General features: G+C 31.1%; 2 protein-coding genes across 4 annotated transcripts; both read right to left on the reverse strand.

Moving 5' to 3' along the window:
* Positions 1–358: 358 nt before the first annotated feature.
* On the reverse strand, positions 359–1,055 carry LOC109802990 (protein RADIALIS-like 4). The gene is made up of 2 exons (XM_020364434.3): positions 713–1,055; positions 359–592 (listed from the first exon to the last, which is right to left on the reverse strand). The coding sequence occupies exons 1-2, from the start codon at positions 979–981 to the stop codon at positions 568–570; spliced, it is 294 nt and encodes a 97-aa protein (XP_020220023.1). The 5' UTR covers positions 982–1,055; the 3' UTR covers positions 359–567.
* An 8,602-nt stretch (positions 1,056–9,657) lies between these two features.
* LOC109802919 (uncharacterized) lies at positions 9,658–17,952 on the reverse strand. 3 transcript variants are annotated; one of them, XM_020364334.3, is made up of 18 exons: positions 17,195–17,334; positions 16,702–16,793; positions 15,827–16,140; positions 15,513–15,590; positions 15,171–15,391; positions 14,557–14,649; positions 14,311–14,394; positions 13,499–13,609; positions 12,462–12,567; positions 12,324–12,386; positions 12,107–12,160; positions 11,872–11,929; positions 11,517–11,593; positions 11,232–11,302; positions 11,090–11,150; positions 10,952–11,011; positions 10,767–10,829; positions 9,658–10,068 (listed from the first exon to the last, which is right to left on the reverse strand). In XM_020364334.3, the coding sequence occupies exons 3-18, from the start codon at positions 16,109–16,111 to the stop codon at positions 9,931–9,933; spliced, it is 1,623 nt and encodes a 540-aa protein (XP_020219923.1). In that variant the 5' UTR covers positions 16,112–16,140; positions 16,702–16,793; positions 17,195–17,334; the 3' UTR covers positions 9,658–9,930. The 3 variants fall into 3 exon arrangements, with proteins under 3 accessions (XP_020219923.1, XP_020219922.1, XP_082930095.1); XM_020364333.3 differs by lacking the exon at positions 16,702–16,793 and having other exon boundaries at positions 17,195–17,950; XM_083073969.1 differs by lacking the exons at positions 14,311–14,394; positions 16,702–16,793 and having other exon boundaries at positions 17,195–17,952.
* Positions 17,953–19,678: the final 1,726 nt, after the last annotated feature.

Raw genomic sequence — 19,678 nt, forward strand, 5'->3', positions numbered from 1 at the left:
AATTAAACTCTTTATTTTCGCAAAACTCATTTATAATTAAAAAAATTGCCAACAGTTTACGAATTAAAATTAGCTATATCTCGACTCCACCCCATTCAGAAGCTTCAGCATTCCAAAAGTTTCTTAGTTGATTTCGTCATCCTTTTATAAGAATCTTCTGGTCTCGATTTTCGAACATGGTCTGTCATTTTTTACTTTTACGTTTAAATTGATTCTTTTTCTTTTACTTTTTTTTTTGTTGTTGTCAATGATCATTTTTTTCTAGCCAATTTCTCAGGCATCGCTTCTGGGATAGCAAATCCCCTGTCATTAATATCTTTTGGATCGGAAGAGAAAGAAAGAGAGAAACAAATAACTTGAGAAAAATTGATATTCAACGAGAATGTTTTTTACTATTAATTAACGGGTTGGCACTTCTTTGGGATATATAATTTCATCTTTGGATATGTAGGAAGAGAAACACAAAACACAAGGAACTATGGTTTACATACATGTGGGAAGAAGGAAAATGAAACATAATATGTTACTAATCCAGCCATCCACAGCATATTATTGGTAAATCGTACTTCACTGCAGCCTCAGAGCCTTCATCCTGCATTATGATAAATACAATCAGAATCAAGCAAGAAAAAAGAATGACACAAACACAATACTACATTGGAGCAATATGGTAAGAATGAAACATAAACTAAACAATGGTTCATTAAATTACCTTTCTTCATCCATGTAAGAATAACCCCTGGTGCTAGTTCCCACAGTTGCAACATTTCTGTAATTGGGGAGGGGCACATGACCTTCCTCAATCTTCTTGACATCTTCAACGAGCTTCTCGTAATGCCTTTTCACTTCCTCCACCGTTTTTCCTCCAACGGCCCTAGCCAGTTTCTGCCACCTATCAGGGGTGTCCTGGTCAAAGATGGCCAAGGCATTCTCAAATCTTTTGTTCTGCTTCGGAGTCCAACCCTGTTGGCTAGAGGCCATTGTGCCAACACTTGTAATGAAAATTCAGTGTTTACAATAGAGCTTTGATGATGAGGTACTTACATGTAACATGGGTGCCCTTTATATACTAGTTGGGGGGTACAAAGTGTTTACTTGATGCTTTCAGAACAAAACTGTGGGACAGGTTCTGAAATTCCTAGATACGGACGTGGTTTTCTTTAACTTTCTACTAATTCTGCATGTTCTCTTTTTTCTCAATTGGCTTAAGGCTTAATTAACCTCTAAGAATGTAAGCAAAAACCACGCACATGACATGCATGCCCTTACTGAATTTCAGTGACATTTGGACAGAATTTCACAAAAGGCACTGTTTTCGTGTCGAAGGAAGGATATGATATGATATGATATGATCCTCAAGGAAATTCATCAGTGTTCATGCATCGGTTTCCTTATCCCCACCCCTGTTCCGGAATGGATAGCCTTAAAGTAGGGATGTAAAGTAATAAAGTATGAGTTGAGATGGTACAAACCGGACAAATGGCAAAATAGTTATGTAAAGATCTTGCGTGTGATTTTTCACATATGAATAAACGTTACTAGTCCCAACTTATGCTAAGGTTTTTGCATCAGGGGCATGGTTTTTGGATGCAGAACGTGATGGCTCTTCGCCCCACCCCACCAAACAAATGTTTGTAAATGAATAAAGCTTTTTCGATCGAAAAACCCGGGAACTGACAGCTTCCAATTCACTGCCGTCACTCTATCGATAGAAGTCAGATGCATTTCTACATGTGATCATCTCTAACGAGAATTAAGAGTTTCAGTTTCGTAACCTGTGTTGATTGATACTTATTACAAATATTTATTATGTTGATAGTTATAGAAGAACAATACTAAAATCATATAAAAGTTTTTGGTAGGTTGACTGACGCTGCACTTGCCACTTCATTGTGGAAGTCAGATCTACGTCCAACAGGTCACATTGATGACAATGCCGACATTCAACTCATTGCCACATTTAACAAATGATTCCTTCTTATAAATATACAAATTGGTTACCAAAATATGGAAAGAGTTACTTCGCAATTCTCGGCACTTTTTTCGGATAGCTTCAAAAGTCTCCAGATCATGATATGTGAGTATATAATCTCGTTCAAGGGTTAGAACATGCTAGATTTTTCTCTTTAAACGCTCTCAGTCTCGCTAAATTATTCTTTCATACCAAAAGAACAATAAAATATAAAATTATAAAAATTATAAATCACTTTTATTGTCAATAAATAAGAATAATACTTTATTTCATTCCTATCTCTCTCTTTTTAAGTTGATTTCATTCTTATCTTGAAATTATATGTAAGAAGAACGATTTTCATTTTTTTTTTCTTAAAAGGACAATGCTTTTTTTATATTTTATATTATGGATGTTATATGCAATTATAGTAGACTTTTATACTTCTTTTTATCCTTATTACAAGACACTTATAACACAATCACATATATTAATATAAATATTTATTTTAATTTATTTTATTAATTTTATAGAATAAATTCATCATAATATATCAATTTTATTCTTTTTACTTGGTAAAAATATTATTCCATATTAAAATTTATATATTAGTACCAATAAATTTGATAAATGGCAGATAATTTAAAAGGTAAGAGATAACATTTATTTATCGAATTATCTTCACATTATTTAATATCAAAAAACTTAAATACTCACAATCTTTGATAGAAATGAAACATAAAAATAAAATTATTTTATAAGAATTATAAAATATTTTATCAAAAAAATTATCATATTTTCTAAATTGTGTTTTATAATAAATAACGAAATACATATTTTAAGAGTGCCGATACCTCCCATATGTAAGTAATAAAAGTAAAATATGAAAATATCATATACGTTTATGATACAGATATGTTAAGCCAATGAAAATATGGTGCTTCGAGTGCTGCATTTTGATTTGTGATGCACAAACTGCTGTGGAGATGTGAAAACTTGCACGGTACAGAGGACAGGTGGGTCCAGCATATTAGTCCAGAACAATCAGCTGTTAAAGATTTCACGTTAAGAGTGCCATAGATCAGTCATCAGACACAACCCACAAAACTGCTTTTTATCTTTTCAGCTGTTTCCTCTCTGTACCTGTGCCTCAAAAAACACTACTGTTTTATCTTATACATCACTGAATTTTGCTCAAGTAAAGTGACCTAACAATAACAACATAAAAACAAACTTAACAGTGAAGTTGCTAGAGTTGAGACTAGCTTCTATGAAACGCTCCTGCTCTTCCTAGCTTCTGCTCAAAGCACCAAATTAAGTGCCTAAATTGCTTTGTCACTTCTTATTATCTTACTCCCTCGTAACTCAGTGAAGTTCCAATCAAAAATGAAGCTATGGTAATGTCATACTACATATATTTGTGATTTATGTACATACAATTCCAATTACATCAGCATAGTGTACATATAGTATCATAATATTACCTGCTTGGTTCATTAGTTCCTTGCTTATCTTAATTTTCTTCAGTTATATTGCAGAGCCACAGTGGGAGAGACCTGTATATGTAGCATGGCTAATATTTGGTTTATCAATTGCAGCAAAAAAGAAAAAAGACTAGCAATGTGTTTCCATTGTCTTAAAGTTAATCTTGCTCCGGAAGAAAAGAAATACTTACAAATTACCTAACATTTTCTTTTTATAGACTTAAACTTCTTAAGTTGTGTAGGTTTTACTATTTTTAAATGCATCTTACTTTAATGACAAATGAAAGTGTTAAAAAGAGTTTGTTAGAAAATATGATTTTAAGTAATTTTGCAAGGTGAATCTTACATACGGCGCTTTCCACATCTGTTTTACATTTACATAATGTAATCTTCATATACTATCTTACAAGGTGAGCAACCAAAAGTGAATCCATAATATATGGTTTATTTTACATTGAATGAAAGCGACAGGAAAAAGAAAAGGGATAAAGCTATGTGACCCGGAATAGAATTTTTGTGTCTACTTTCTTACTCTCACAAGAATGGATATGCATGCTCGAACAAAATATGGTATACCACATAAATGACTTAAATTGGTCCCTCAATTTCATCCTTGGAGCCACCAACAATGTTTATTGCAGATTAACTTAAAGATGATTAGTTTTTTGTTGAAATGGTATACATGATGATGATTAACCTTGTTCAAAATAACAAAACAGAAAAAACTCCACCAAGAAACATTTCAACTTTTTTTGATCCATAGCAAGGGGATAGATGATGCTGATACATTTAGAATCCTTATCATCCACGCATATCCTGAGCCGAATTTATCTCTGAAGAGCTTCCCTGTCTGTTTCAGAAGCTTTATGATCACTCCACTACCGATTCAAGTTGGCATTGGGGGCCACTGCATTGATTTCTAACCAACCACGGATTGGTATCCATGCTTAGATTCCAAAACCTAGATGCTTTGAAAGGTGTAGTCAAAGGGACTCACCCTCTAAAAGTTCCACATAGCCAGTATTGGATCTAATTCTGAGCCAGCCAAAAACAAAAATTGTTTAGACAAACTCAAACTAGACTAATTAAATTACATTCCTGATTCCTTTCAACTACCATCTGCTGCTAGTATATGCTAATGCTACAGATAAATTAGCATCTAGAAATAATTATTGATAAGTCACTAAAAGTTTCCACTGTGTAACCTCCTATCTTTCATGCTAAAACACAGTGCGTTATCCCACCTTCGTCACGAGTCCGTGAGAACTGAGAACTAAGAGTATAGAGCTTTGAGCTTTCAACACTCATGTAAGATACCATAGTTACTTTTTACATTATTATTAGTTGAAATCTGTCTGATCGTGCTTTTTATTCTTTAGAATTGAATTTGTTACATATATAATCTGCGTGGATTTTTACCAATGTAATTGATGTGAAACTGAAATAAAATAATTAAATGGTTTGTGTTCGGTTGTGGAAAACTCGCTGGAGAAGACCTAGTAACTGTCCATAGCATGCCTTTTGATAACCATATATAGGTGGGGGTTATATATAGTTGTGTCTGGGTGTATTAATATCTAATATTCTCTAAGATATTTTCCAAAAAAATATGACATAAATACCTATGACCCTAGTTACTGTATATATAATTGAGATGCTAAATCATTATAACTATATTTTGGTTAAATGGGTAGGTAACCTATATGATTCACATATGTCCAAAGAGTATATATGTAGTCTCCAAGCCTCAAACAACCGAGTGTGAAGAAGTTCATGTATCTGATTAATTTGTCCTAATTGACATTATGCATAGAGGTTACAATTTGTAATAACAATTAAAGAATAAATTGTCTAAAAAAGATAGAAATAAAATATATTCATATTTTTTTCCATCACCCAAGAGTATTTCTCTTCAAACACAAAGACTAAACTTCCTTGAAAATTTACAAATATTAAATAAGTGGATTTTTTTTTAATTTGAATTTTCTACATTTTTAAGAGTTTAAATTTTTTACATTCTTAAGAGTTAAGATATTTTCATGTATTTGTTCAATTTGTCTTAATTGGCATCATGCAGAGAAGAGAAGGTACAATTGTAATAACAATTAAAGAATAAAATTATCTATAAAAAAATAGAAATCAAAAGATATATTCATATTTTTTTTCATTATCCAAGAATGTTTATCTTTGAACACAAAAACTAAACTTCCTTAAAAATTTAACAAATATCAAATAAGTAGATATTTTCTTCTAATTTGAATTTTTTACATTTTAAGAGTTTGAATTTTTTGCAATCTTAAGAATCAAGATTTAAACTCTAATTACTTGGTTAAACGACACAAGAATATCCATATATAAGTTATAGATAAGACTTCTTTTAAAGAATTTGGTACTATATGAATTCGATACATGGGAATAAGGATATTGAGAAAATTACGTAACTATAGAGAGACTGTTGTCTAGATCTGCTATCTTGAATTCATGCTTCACGTTTCAATATGCCTTTTCCAGTACTGATCATTTGTTGAAACAGACCCTTCAACTTGGACATATAGAAGTAGGAGAGGATATATCCGGAGAGATATCAGTTGAATAAACTTGGAATCCTTATCATCCATGTTTATTTTCCACTATAAACCAATCACTCATCAATTGTTCTTTCTTTACCAATATCTTCTCAATTTTCTTCGTGAGGTCCCTTCTTCACAAGTTGATGAGCACGTAAGTCTATTATATTCTGGATACCCTTGTTCTTATTATAGATGTTACGCCCGCATTTGCTACTCCAAACAAGTTTCAATCAATTCTTTGCGCAGTCACAAAGTTTTTGGAAGAATATTATCGATCGACAAGAGAAGCCATAAAGTGAAAAACACAAAAGAAAAATTCCATACTGACCCATTAGTTCTGTTCGATGCTGTGTTTGATAACGTTAACTTGGCACCATGCTGGATTTAATTTGGTTTGATTTAACTTGACATCAGCTCCGTTCAGCTACTCCACCAGTAATGGTGACAGTGACAGTGTCTTGGAGCAAAAAGGAAAATACTAGAGTACGTAAATAAGTATATATTACAGGGTTGAGACCTGAGAGCTAAGATAATGGATAAGATTTTATACCAATGAACTTGGGACCAGTAAGTAAGAATGTATCATTCAAGAACTTAATAATAATAATAATAATATATTAACCATACGGCGTTAATTAAATTAAGAAAAAAAATTAAGAGTGTTTAAATATTAAAAAGTATAAAAATTATTTGACATTTACTTTTTGAAACAATTAAAAGTATTTAATAAAATATAGCTAATCTTTGTTGAACATGTTCTAACATTGATTTAACAGGATGTTGAATAGTTCGAATATATATTTAAGTTAATTTACAAATCAAGTGTTGGAATATATCGAAGATTAATTGAATTTATTTTATATTTTATTACGTACTTAGAATAATTTAAATGACCCAAATAATAAAGATACCAATGAGAAAATTTCAACGTCTGAAGCGCAAATTAAATCATATATATTCAAATCTAATCAAATTTGAATAAATTTTATTCCTAGACAATTATTAAAATAAAAATATACCAAATAAAATCAATTCGAATTTTATAACTTATCTTAAAATATGGATTATAAACTTAATTCATCTATACAAAATCAACTTATAAAATAAGAGAGTTAACTTCTCCTTATAAATTTTTTGTAAGACTTCAAACCACTTATTTAAAATGATATCAAAATTATCATAAATTTATTTAAAAGGAATCACTTATTATTTATACATGCATCAATCCTAATAGTATTGATGTGAAAGGTGTATTTAAAAAAAAAATTCACTTATTCTAGATTATTCAAAAAAATCACCCATAATGTACAAAACCTAATAATGCATAACATAAAGAGATGTATTTAGAAAAAATTTAAATCTCATATTAATTAAAGATAAGAGAAATAAAAAGTGTAAAAGAGAGACAATTCTTACCATATAAACTATTTTGTAAGATTGAATAAATAAATAACTTATGAATGGAAACAAAGCATTGTTAGAAACCAAATTTAATAGTCTCGGACCAAAAGAAAATAAGCAGAAAAACGTATAAATGTTCCGCAGCAAATAGAAAAGCTTTCAGATATCTTTAATTCTTTATACCCATAATTTTCACGGTAGTGGGGATGTTATTGAGTAATTGCGATAGAATCTGTTGAGGAATAGAATATGTCTTAACTTTGGTTGATTAAATAAATTACCTTAGTCAGCTTTTTCTTTTTACTTTTTTCAGCTAAAACGGATTGATATCCAATCACCTTTTGTAACTTCAAATCACATAAGGTATTAGAACACATGGGGTCAAATTCTGCCAGGCTGTTGTATTCTGGTCTGAGATGATAGTTTGACATTAGAGATTTTCCGATAAAAGATTCAGTTATAAGAGATGAGATAAATTATATTATTCTAGCACAGTAGAACCTATTTTAGTATTGGATGTCACTTTTGTTATATATTCCCGTCAAATGACAAGTCATGGGGTGATGGCAATACTTTGTTTTTGTTCCATCTCATTATGTAATCCAATCCTGTGCATTGACAGGAATGAAATATAGAGGGAGGAACAAAAAGGTTAACTAATATCGCGCCAGCTATATCTATAATTTCAACTGTATCAATAATCCCAGGAAGATATTATTTACTAACTTGACTTGTATACGTGAAGAGTGTGCACGATTTGCCCAATGAAAATAATAAAGCAAAAGAAAACAAATGAGAAATGGGACTGATAAGATTTAGATTAAAAAAAAATGGTTTACATCAGTTTTGTTCTTATTTTTTAGTGTTGTCTTAAAATATTCTAAAACAATGATTCATAAGTATTGATCTTCATTGGCCAAATGGGAAAGGATCTGCTACGCTACGCCGTGTCTACGGAGTTATGAATTCCTTTTATGCATACCAGGAAAAAGAAAGGCAATCAATGCCTCCGTGAAAAATAGGTAAAATAATCATATTTTATGACATTTTTTTTATATTTATAGCAGTTTTTTTTAACAATTATTAAGGGTAAAATAGGTAAAAGACATGTGTAACAAAAATGAGGTAATTCCCTTTATTATTAGCATAGATTATTATCGATTAAAATTTATTAAAATTATATAAAAAAAATATTATATAAAATGTAAGACCCTATCAAATTTCATAATTTTTAATAAGTTTTAACCAATAAAAAATAAAATAAATTAGATAATTCAATTCATCAATGTCTCCGACTTAAATTGTTAACTTGTCAAGCTAATTATATTTATAAGATGAGAATAGGTTGATTTATTTAACAAATATTTTAACTTGTGTAACATATATGATAAATCTATATTTTATATAGCTACTATTTATAATAAATATATATTTTTAAAATATTTAAATTATATTTTAAATTTATAATAAATAATTTATATTATGACTACAAGGTTCTTTTTAATTATTAATACTTTAAAAATTAAAATTTATCTTAAAAGTAAAAATAAAGACAAATTAAAAGAGATATAAGTTTAAGAAAAATTATTGTATTTAATGAAAATTAGTCAAAAACATTCTTGTTGAACATAACTCACCCTTTTATCTATTGACAGACCTGATTGTCAATCACAGCTAAACAGAATCAGTAATATTTTTCAACTCTCTTTCCATCAACAGGTTAACCCATCACCCTTAATCGAATTTAGATAGATCAAAGTGCATCAAAGAAATTGATCCACTTTATCACTTCAATTATCAAACAGATTAAATATATTTTTATTTTTATTTTTATTTTTTAAAAATTTTATTTTTAGTCTTTGAATAAATTTTATTTAATCTTAATCCCTAAAATTTTTCTTTATGAATAAAAAATCTTGACATTAGGAACCAAAATATTAATAAGAAGAAATTTTTATAAACTAAAAGAAAAAAAAAATTATCCACACTAAATATAAAAATTCACAAAATTTAAAGTCTAAAAATATATCGATTTAAGAAACAATTGATTTGTTTTTGAAACACTCTCACCAACCAAACGCAAACATGTTAGGCTTAGTTTAATACAAAACATTATTTGATATCCATCGTAAGCGTGACAAAATTTTACAATTAAATGGGAAAAAAAAAAACTCAATTAATGCATTTCCTCCAACTGCGTAGTGGCACCAATTACTTTTGTGACGTGCCCGATGAAACACTAAACAAGTAATACAACGCTAACATCTACAGTAGTATATTGTTTAATTTTTAATCACTGTAGCAAATGTTAAAATAATAAGGTATATAAGTATTTACACTTTGTAGCAGACGTTTAAAAAACCATATAGAGCTTTTGGAAGGGGTCAAAATAATAGAGCAGTTTGAATTTCTAAACCGAGCTAAGTCCAATAAAACAGAGAAGGGAGATGACAACCAGGAACATTGAACACGGGACAGAACAGAATTCACTTTCCAAACCCAAACTACAACCAAATTTCTCAACTTAAATGTCTGGCGTCTCACAAGCCAAAATGCCAAATTCATGCTGCATGAAATCTTCACTGGGCCTGTAATACTTGTCTGGTGAGTACAAGGCCAAGTTAGATACTTGGCTAGTATAAAGGCAAGCAAATCTCTCAACCTGCACCATGCATATCACGCAAGTACATCAAAAGAATTCTCATTCAGTGACATCCTTTTGATATCATGGTTAACGGAGATAAAACATTTATCATTTTCACAGGTTTCTTCCAGAAATTGCAATACTAAGATGCTCGCCGCCATGCGTATTACATGTTGCTCTTATATGTTAAGGCGGTGTTTTGCAAGGATTGCTATGCCTATTTGATTCACAGGGACGGATATAGAATCATTAAATACATATCTCTATCTAACTTATAGACATCATTTCTTAAATCGTAAAATTCACCAGAAGATAAAATATATATCAAATTTCAATCAAAATCTCAATATAAAAATTAAACAATTAGTAAAAAAAAAGTAAACTTTCATCTAGTTTTTAAACTTATTTTTCACCACCTACATAGTTAAAAGTAATCTCTCAGTTGAAATAGACAGAGTTAATCTCAAACAAATTAAAAGATAAGTAAAATATTTTATTATAATAAATAAATTTTATCATAATGTGGTTTTTCAAAGAGTCAAGAAAGAGGGAAGCCTAGGCCCCCACTTGCCTCCCCTTGGATCCATCCATGTATTTTAATAGTACTAGTAAATCACCATAACAGCCACTCTAATTAGAAAGATATAAGTATCATTTCCTATTGTACTCGAGAATAGGGGGGCGTATCCAAACCATTAAAGAAAGTCATATTTCACCTGATGAGCAAAGCGAGAATTCTGATAACCAGTTTTCATAAGCTGTCCCCATGGCTCGTGAAACTACAATAATTTATTGCAAATGATCAACATTGTCAATACAACGTAAATTGGATTTATTATAATTGTAAAAGACCAGAAAGGGAATTCAAGATAATGAAAAACGCTAGAGATGAACATTCTACCCTTTGATGTAATTTTCTCTGAGCTTCTTGATGACTAAATCGCACTCTCTCTCTTTCAAGCTGCCAAAAAAACCCGCTAATAAAAAATCAGAAATTGGACTTCCATTCATGAAATCGGAATGGTTGTAAAAGCCAAACCTCCAATTTATCAAGTTCTGAAGATAACTTCTGCTTGGAATCAGCATCTGGATTCTTAAATCTGAAAAATAGTGCACTACACTATAGAAGGCAAACAGACAATAAGGAAGGACCTATATAGGAGGTATAGAGTTATACTAACTTGAGAGACCACTTCAAATGATGTATTTCATCCTCAATGCGATCACGCTCACTCCTCAAGAATTGAAGTTCCTGCACAAAACAGTTCGTGTAAAAATCTTCCCAAATGCAAATTATCATGTCATAAATACACCAACAGCAAATGCCAGAAGTCCCCAAAAAAATCTTTTATACAAGACTTGAACCAGTAATTTTCTCTATCTTTTTTTATGAATGAATTAAAGCCTTAGCATAAAAAATAAAACTAATCATAGACAAAAAAATAAATAAATAAATAAATAAGCACCTTGCGGGTAATCCTAGATTCCCAGAGGAGTTTTACCTCCTTCTCAAGCTCTGGGATTACAAGCATTGTTCTCCATCCTGCTCATAGAGCACATAGCATAAAAATCAAATTTAAATCCACAAATGCAAGTAATTTTGACTGGAGGAGTTAACATAGGTTTTCTACACATAAACAAGCATCCTACTGAATCATTAATAATGACATCAATGTCTATTTTCTCAATTACATTTCCAGTTATTACTTCCTATACTACAAGTGTACAATCATAACCTCATACATCACCAAAACTTAGTGGTAAATCAAATAAATACGCACAAATCCATTAAACAGAATGGTAAAAGGATTAATGATATACCAAGAACCTTTTTGCTGCGTAGTATATCTCCATAAATGTGATCCCCAACATAGAGAACCTGCATATAAAGCACTCAAATTTTTACAAGAAACTTCAATGTAGTGACAACCCTCAAGTACTGGAATCCTAAATCAACAACTATATTAAAATAATCAGATCTTTAAACCAGAAACACAATGACGCAGCTAACCACCATTTGTGTATGCTACAAATATCTTAAGTCATAAAATATTACCTGCGAACTTGATTCAATGGAAAGAAGTTTATGCAGATGAGCAACATTGCCTCCCTACAACAGATATTTATAATCACTACTTAATACTGAAATACTCGTTGTCAAAAAACATTCATTAGTAGATATAGACCAAATATTAAAATAACATTAACTTAAAAATCGTTTTGCATGAACCCAACTAAAAAGATTTTTATTTGATGTTTGATAATGATTATACCTGAAAAACTGGACAAGCATGATTCTTTGCCTCTATGAATAACCTTGCTGAGGTATTACCCACCTTTGAATAAATAAAAAAAAGAGTTGTTTATACATTACCTAAGCGAATGATAATATGTTGTGCGATTGTGCTTACCTGAGGCATAGGAGAGCCATTATCTGTATTAAGTAGCATTCCAGTCTCAGGCACAACCTCAAATAAGTTGGCACGATTTTCCTCGTGAAAAAATCCTGGCTTTGCACTGTAGGGTAGTGGATTTGAACAAGTTAGCATTGAAATCTATAATCTATAAATCAAATCCTTATATGTTAAATACAGACTTCTATCTTGCACGAGCATTTTTATGAAATTTTCTTCGATGAAAGGTTTTTAGAAATTTTTTTAACTTTTTATCTAATTCGGTTTTTATTTATCATGATAATTTATGAATTAAATTTTAACATTTTTAAAATAAATTATCAATAAATAAAAATAATATTATTCTACAATATAAATTATTTATCATAATTCTAAAATATAATTTATAGCTTTAAAAATATCTATTTGTACAAAATTTTAAACATGATTTATATATTCAAACATATTATTTATTTGTACATATAATTTATTATAAATTTTAATAATATATAATAAATATTTAACTTGTACATTACATAGAGTAAAATACTAGTTTTAATAAAATTACATGCCGCAAAAAACCTAAATTTAACTTTTCCTACTGAAAAATCCTAGATTTGGGCTTAGGGCTAAACACAACCCCACAACATTGGTACGTAAGGTAAGGAGTGTCCAAACCTTATAAGTTCTACTTAAGTCAAATTTATGTTGATGAGGGACCAAGCAATCACCCTTGAGGCCACAACTAAGGCAGGCTTGGATGTTTCTTATAAATTAGCAATTTCATAAAATGTGTGATACATGTTGTGTCAACTTAATAGAGAAAGACATGTATTGTACCCTAGGAAAAACAAATTGCAAATGCTACTCAATGAACAGCACAAGGACCAATGCAAAATCAACATGGCCCCTAACTCCTTGTAACATTATTTATGTAGTATGCAAATCAAAGGATTATAATAGAGGAACACTCACATCAAAGCAGATTAATAAAGCCAAACAAATATAACAAGGTACTGAGGTAATAGGTACACATGCTAAGAGAAGAACATGACCTGCCAGTGATAACAACATCAAAGTACTGAAGCCAGCTAAAATTGTTACTGTCATCTGCCATACTGGATCCGCAGAGGAAATTCATGACAATGTTTGTATAGTCCCATAAACTGCAAATCACACGTCAAAGTATGAAAAATCTTATCTAAAATGTCCATAGACAAGGAAACAAACTTGTGTTTTCCAAGAAAACCTTTTGCAATATTTTCTTTCAAATCAATTTACTATAAGATTTAAAATACTTTTCAATCCTAATATTATCTTGCAACGCATGGCAAGTCACTGTGCTCAAACATTTTAACACATTAAGGCCATATCCATCCCAAAACTCTTCTTTTTCTTTTTGTTTAGGCCATATTTTTCTACAAGTGACCCCACATTCTAATATTTTATCAATATTAATTGCTGCCAAATATTTTATTATTATTATTATTATTATTGTTATTATTATTATTATTATTATTATTATTATATAAGTAAAATGTTAAGCCCGCAACAAAAATTAGCGTAGGTGCTTATACAAGCAAGCCCCTAGTGCCATACAAGAGTTTATTAAGCAACTCCTCCAATAGGCAATTCTAGTTTAGCATTGGTGCTTATTAGGAACTATCCCCACAAGTAACTCTGATGGAGATGCTCAAAGTATCATAAAGCATAACTTTACCGCTTGGCACTATGTGTTAGTTTAAAAAAAATGCCAAAATGACTTTAAAACATAAATTCATTGTTCCATCAATCATTAATGAACACTTGAAAGTTTGATTATTTACTGATAACTGTTTACCCTTGGTTTATGTAAAATCATAACTACCTATTTGTCACTAAAAATGTTGCACGTCCAGAGTCTCTGATCATTCGAAGCATGGGCACTATCGAGGAGTCTTCATTAATATATCTGATAGATAAAATTCAACAGAAAAATGACAATGTCGGAAGACAATATATGAATTTAGGAACACGACTTCAAAAAGAAACAGTACATCAAAAGTCTGATATCTTGTTGAAAGGAAAACAATTGTTTGCCCATTTCTCACTGATAGTGATTTAATATCCATACCTTTTTGGTTCTTTAGCAACCATTTGCTTCAATGTTCCATCACGGTGGCACAAATCAACAGCAGCCCGAACATCTTTGTACATGCGAGCATAACTGGAAGGACAATATATAAAGGATATATGTATCACGGTGTGCTCAAATGTAGTATTTACTGGCTGTTTGATGGCTTCTAAACAAATAGATGGATCACTACTCTTTCAAACCCAATTATGTTTTTTACAATATTTGAAAAAATGGCCTCATATAAATTATAGCATTATTCATTTGTATCACCTGCTACGATTCATATACAAGGTAATAGTGGGAAAATATTGTTCCATTAGCAACAAATTACTTTAAACTTCTAAGCCTTAGTAAAATGTAGCTGAATTCAACTTTATTTACAGTGTTCTAATTAATATGTTCGAACACAAAGAATCCAAATCTGTCTGGGAGGTAGTGTATAAATAGTAAATTGATAGTAACGTACTAAATTCCTTTCAAAAAACTATCAAAGATTGCCTAGTGTTAGCATGAACAAATTTTCCGTATGTCCTAGTATTTAGTTGATGTATAAATAATAAGTATTTAAAATTCTCAAATATAAAAATTATGCAAGCTAGAATATGACTCACTCAACACCCTCCTGAATCTTGCCAGGATTACAATCCTTATAATCAACCAGTTGAGCAAACAAGTATGCCTCCGCGAGGGAAAATAGTGTATCGATTAGAGCATAGTCTGGTTCATCAAAAGAATCACGTACTAAAGTATTTCCATAGGTCCCAACTTTTTCTTCTTTTGATAACTCTCTGAATCCATGATAGGCAACTTTCACATACTTGTGGCGATCCATCTAAATACATTCAAGGGAACAATCAAACAGACAAAACGAAAAAAAAATAATCCATACAATCTGCTAATATATTGTTTAAATGGTGAAAACTGTGATGAAAAAACATCTATGCAGTCTACACCTTCAGTATGTTGCCTCTTTTTTTGTCAAGAACCAAACCCCTAACCATGTACTTCCAGTTAAAACACCAATTTAGTAACTGCAGAATAGAAAAACATTTTTAGCCAAATACAAAGGAATGTAAGAGTCATTATAAATAAATAAATAAATAAATAAAGTGTGAATGAATAAAATCCTTTAACTAAGTGAACGTACAGGAACTTGGTAAATCAACAGAGGAAAAAAACTATTACACGTGACACTTAAATCATGACTAATGCATGAAAAAGAAGACAAATTGTGATAAAAAGATCCTATAAGACTGATTGGACAAACCTCACGAGGATATCCCAAATCATAAACCAGCTTTTTAATTGTGCCACGATAAGCGAGAGATTCAAAAGTTTCAGGCTTGTACTGTGCCAGAGTATAGTCCATGTCAAATCCCACAGCAACAATGTTCTTCATATTCAGTGACCGATTACAAAATATATGCTTGCCTATTTCAGTTTTAAATCCATGTTCAGGAGATGACCATACACATGGCTGTTTGCTGTCATCACCGCCAGGCAAACCCACCAATCCTGAATCATGTACACCACTTTCATGGTTCCCCTCCATTGAATATTGAGAATGCAACGGATTAGCTCCTGATAGATTTAATCCAAGACACAATAATAGAATGGAAATGGTTAGTAATCACTTTGGTACACGTAAATACCATGCAATATAATAACAAAATTAGTGTGTTGCCCATTTTCAGTAAAAATTAGATTGACTGACCGACTTCCATAACTTTCTAAATATTCCCCAGAAAGCAGGAAAAAACAAGACACGTGTCCAAAATCTAGACAAAGGAATGTATTTACTTCCTGGTTTTCTCAACACTGAACATGCTTAACCAAGAATAACTCATTCAAAAATGAGCATTCAGACGAAAAAGGAAACAATCAGGTTTAGGATTGCAATAAAATTGCTACATGTGAATTGCGCAAACAAACAAATTCATGCAGATAATTTAGGGTTCAACCTTTCTGACAAATGAAGTGCAGAGACATTTGATGCAGTAACCAATCATAAAACCTTACATACTCTCACCATTCAACACATATCAAATAAAACTTAGGAGAAAATAATTTGATAGAAAAGTAAAAGACAGACATAGAGAGTATCTATAAGCCCTTCCCTGAAAAATAATTCTGACATCTTACCTTGGTTGTGATTTGTGAAAGAATTATAGCGTACAATGCACAGTGCTATGTTCCAACTCTAGGAATTCCCCAAGCTAGGCTCCAAGAAACACCTATAAATTTAACTTCTGAATTCAGAAGAGTAATCCTCTAAGTTCCTAGTATCTAATAGGATTAAACTTTAATACAGTTTCATACGTGTTGTCCTCCGATCAGAATCAATAAAAATATTCATTCAATGTCAAGTCAAACAAGAAAGGTTTTGTTGAATTCTGATAGAAGACATGAAAATGACACACGAAAGTGTAGCTAATTTTTGTCCTACCTATTATTTCCCTGGAATCCATAATTAGTATCTGATGGTAGCTCTATCTATATATAAGAAACGAGAGAAGTCGAGAAAAGGAATGGCTTAACGAGGCAATAAGACGAGAAATAAAATTGAAAAAGCTTAGAGCACAAGAAATCCGTTTGAGGAGAGAGGATGAAAAAGAAAAGAAAAAAAGGAACGAACCTGGTGACGTGGCGTTGGCGAGTGAGCGAGGACGTTTGGCGCAGATTCCAGAAGCGAAGCGAAGGCGAGGAGAGAAAAGAGGTGCGAGCTGAGGAGAGAAGTTGGAGAGAGAAAAGGATAGGTGCCTCTTGGGAATTCGCATCGTGCAGCGATTAAATAGGCGTGGTGGACATGGTGAATGGGATGGAAATGGAATCAGATGCCAGTGCGGGAATGCAATCAGGACTTGGAAATGCAGCTTCACCGGCATTTACCGCTTTTGCCAAATTATCATCTCTCGGTAACGGATTATTCCTACCCTGGAATTTGGATTAGATAACGGTAACAATCAATTCGCGTTGAGGGAGGAATTAATTCCCGTTTCCTCAGCATACTGCCACTGCCACTGCCACTGCCACTGCCACCTCCACCTATTGGCTATTCTATTCTATCTATCGTTCCTTTTTCCTTTTCCTTTCACGAGGCTCAGGCTGGCTGGCCAAAAAGAAACGCAAGGGTTCGGATTGGAACTTGGGAAAGAGCGGTTCCTGACTTTAGATGATGATGGTGCGCCACGTGGACCAAGACGTACTGCTTTTAGGGCCTCGTTTTTGCGTTTTTCTGCTGATTTCTGCTTCTGCCGTGGATAAGTAGCTCCCCGCCACAATTTTTTGGGTTCCCATGCTCCGTAGTCAATACTCACAACAGGATCTGGAATCAGATGATGCCATCCTCTTTTTTTTTTTTTTTTTTTCTCTCTTTCGTTTTTTCCCCTCCGTTCGTTGGCAACACAAGCTTAAAGCTTTATCCCACGTGAATGTGACGGTACCTATCATTCTCATTATTGTTTGACTAATTAAATAAATATTTAACATTAATTTTTTATATACGTCACATCACAAACTAAGAGCATATGGAATAGGAGTTGATTATAAACAATTTCTGTACCACATCACTATCAAATCAATTCTGACCCATGAATTGCTTAAATTTACAACCCATAAAATGAGTCATAACTGATTTAATAGTGACATGGCATAGAGAATTGCTTATAAGCAATCTCATTAGAGATGCTCTTAAAACATCAAACTTAAGAAAGTTATTCTGATTATCGGGCATCTAATCTGCTAAACCAAGTTATTCGGATTAAATTTGGTGCTTTATTTAAACCAATCAATTATATTATTGTAGAATGGTACCTGACTGTCCTCTGATAAAAAATAATCGGAAGAAAACATCTCATTATAAATAATAAAATAATTTTTTTAACTAAAATTAATTATCAATAAACATATTAATAATATAATTATTAAAAAAATATTAAATATAAAAATTCTCAAATAATAATTTTATCTATATAAAAAATTGTTTTTTTAGTGAAAAGTACGTGAAGAGACTTTCCACATATATAAAAAATTCTCAAATAATAATTTTATCTATATAATATGATGAAGGTAAGGGAAAAACTATTTAGTAATTTCTTTTTCTTACAAACAATAAGTATTAAGCAATTCTGTTGGAGTGAGTAAAATTACTGTAAACAATAAAATTGTTTGTTTGAATATTTTGCACAATTATGTATTAAGTTATATTAAGAGTTCAATTATATATGAAGTTATATTTAAGAGTTCAATTTTAAAATTAGTAATTGAATTAAAATAATTTTGCACTAATTAATTCACGTAATCCGTAATAAATTGTGTAGTAACTTTTTTTTAACTCATTAACCATGTGATGAAGTCATGAAGAATTGATCTAATATTAACGCCTTGTCCGTGGAATTGGTAGATTTTAGTACATCAATAAGAGGAAATATATTTAGAAGGTTTGATTTTTTTTTTTTTTTTACCTCTTTAACCACAAACATACGTTGGAAAAATTGATACAAACGTTTATTCAATTATAATTTAGTATTACTTCTATGTTGAGTACATGTAAAAAAAAAAAATCCATGTTTTTAAAACTTTTAAACAAAATAAGTAAATGCATGTGCTTGCACCTATGATATATAAGACCAAATGGGTATGTTGGTATCTTCTTATGGGTGTTAGAAATTCGTTGTTTTATCCAACACCTCGATTAGATAGTGTGACCTTTTATTTTTTCTATAAGTCGATAGTGATATATATTTCATAAAATTAATATAAAATATTTTTAAATAAATAAAATGCTTAAAGCTTGAATCATCTATAGTATAATCAAAGTTCTAATAACTATAAAAAAAATATTAAAGTTTATCTTTTTTTCTTGTCAAGATTAAAGTATTACTCTCTTTCAAATTCACCATTTCCACTATCATTAAAATTATATTCTTCCTATATTTCATTTTTATTTAAATCATCTTCCTCCATTACTTCTTTGCTTTTTTACTTTCCCATATGAAGATGCAATTGTTGTTGCATTCTTCATTTGTGTTTGTCTCCGAGTGTATTTCAAAGGTTCTTCTGTCCTAATTGTCTTGACAACATTTGTCCAACTCAAAACATCATCATCAAAAACCAACTC

The sequence above is a fragment of the Cajanus cajan genome, chromosome 4 (genome assembly GCF_000230855.2).
Source record: "Cajanus cajan strain Asha chromosome 4, NIPB_CcT2T_4, whole genome shotgun sequence".
Taxonomy (NCBI): Eukaryota; Viridiplantae; Streptophyta; class Magnoliopsida; order Fabales; family Fabaceae; genus Cajanus; species Cajanus cajan.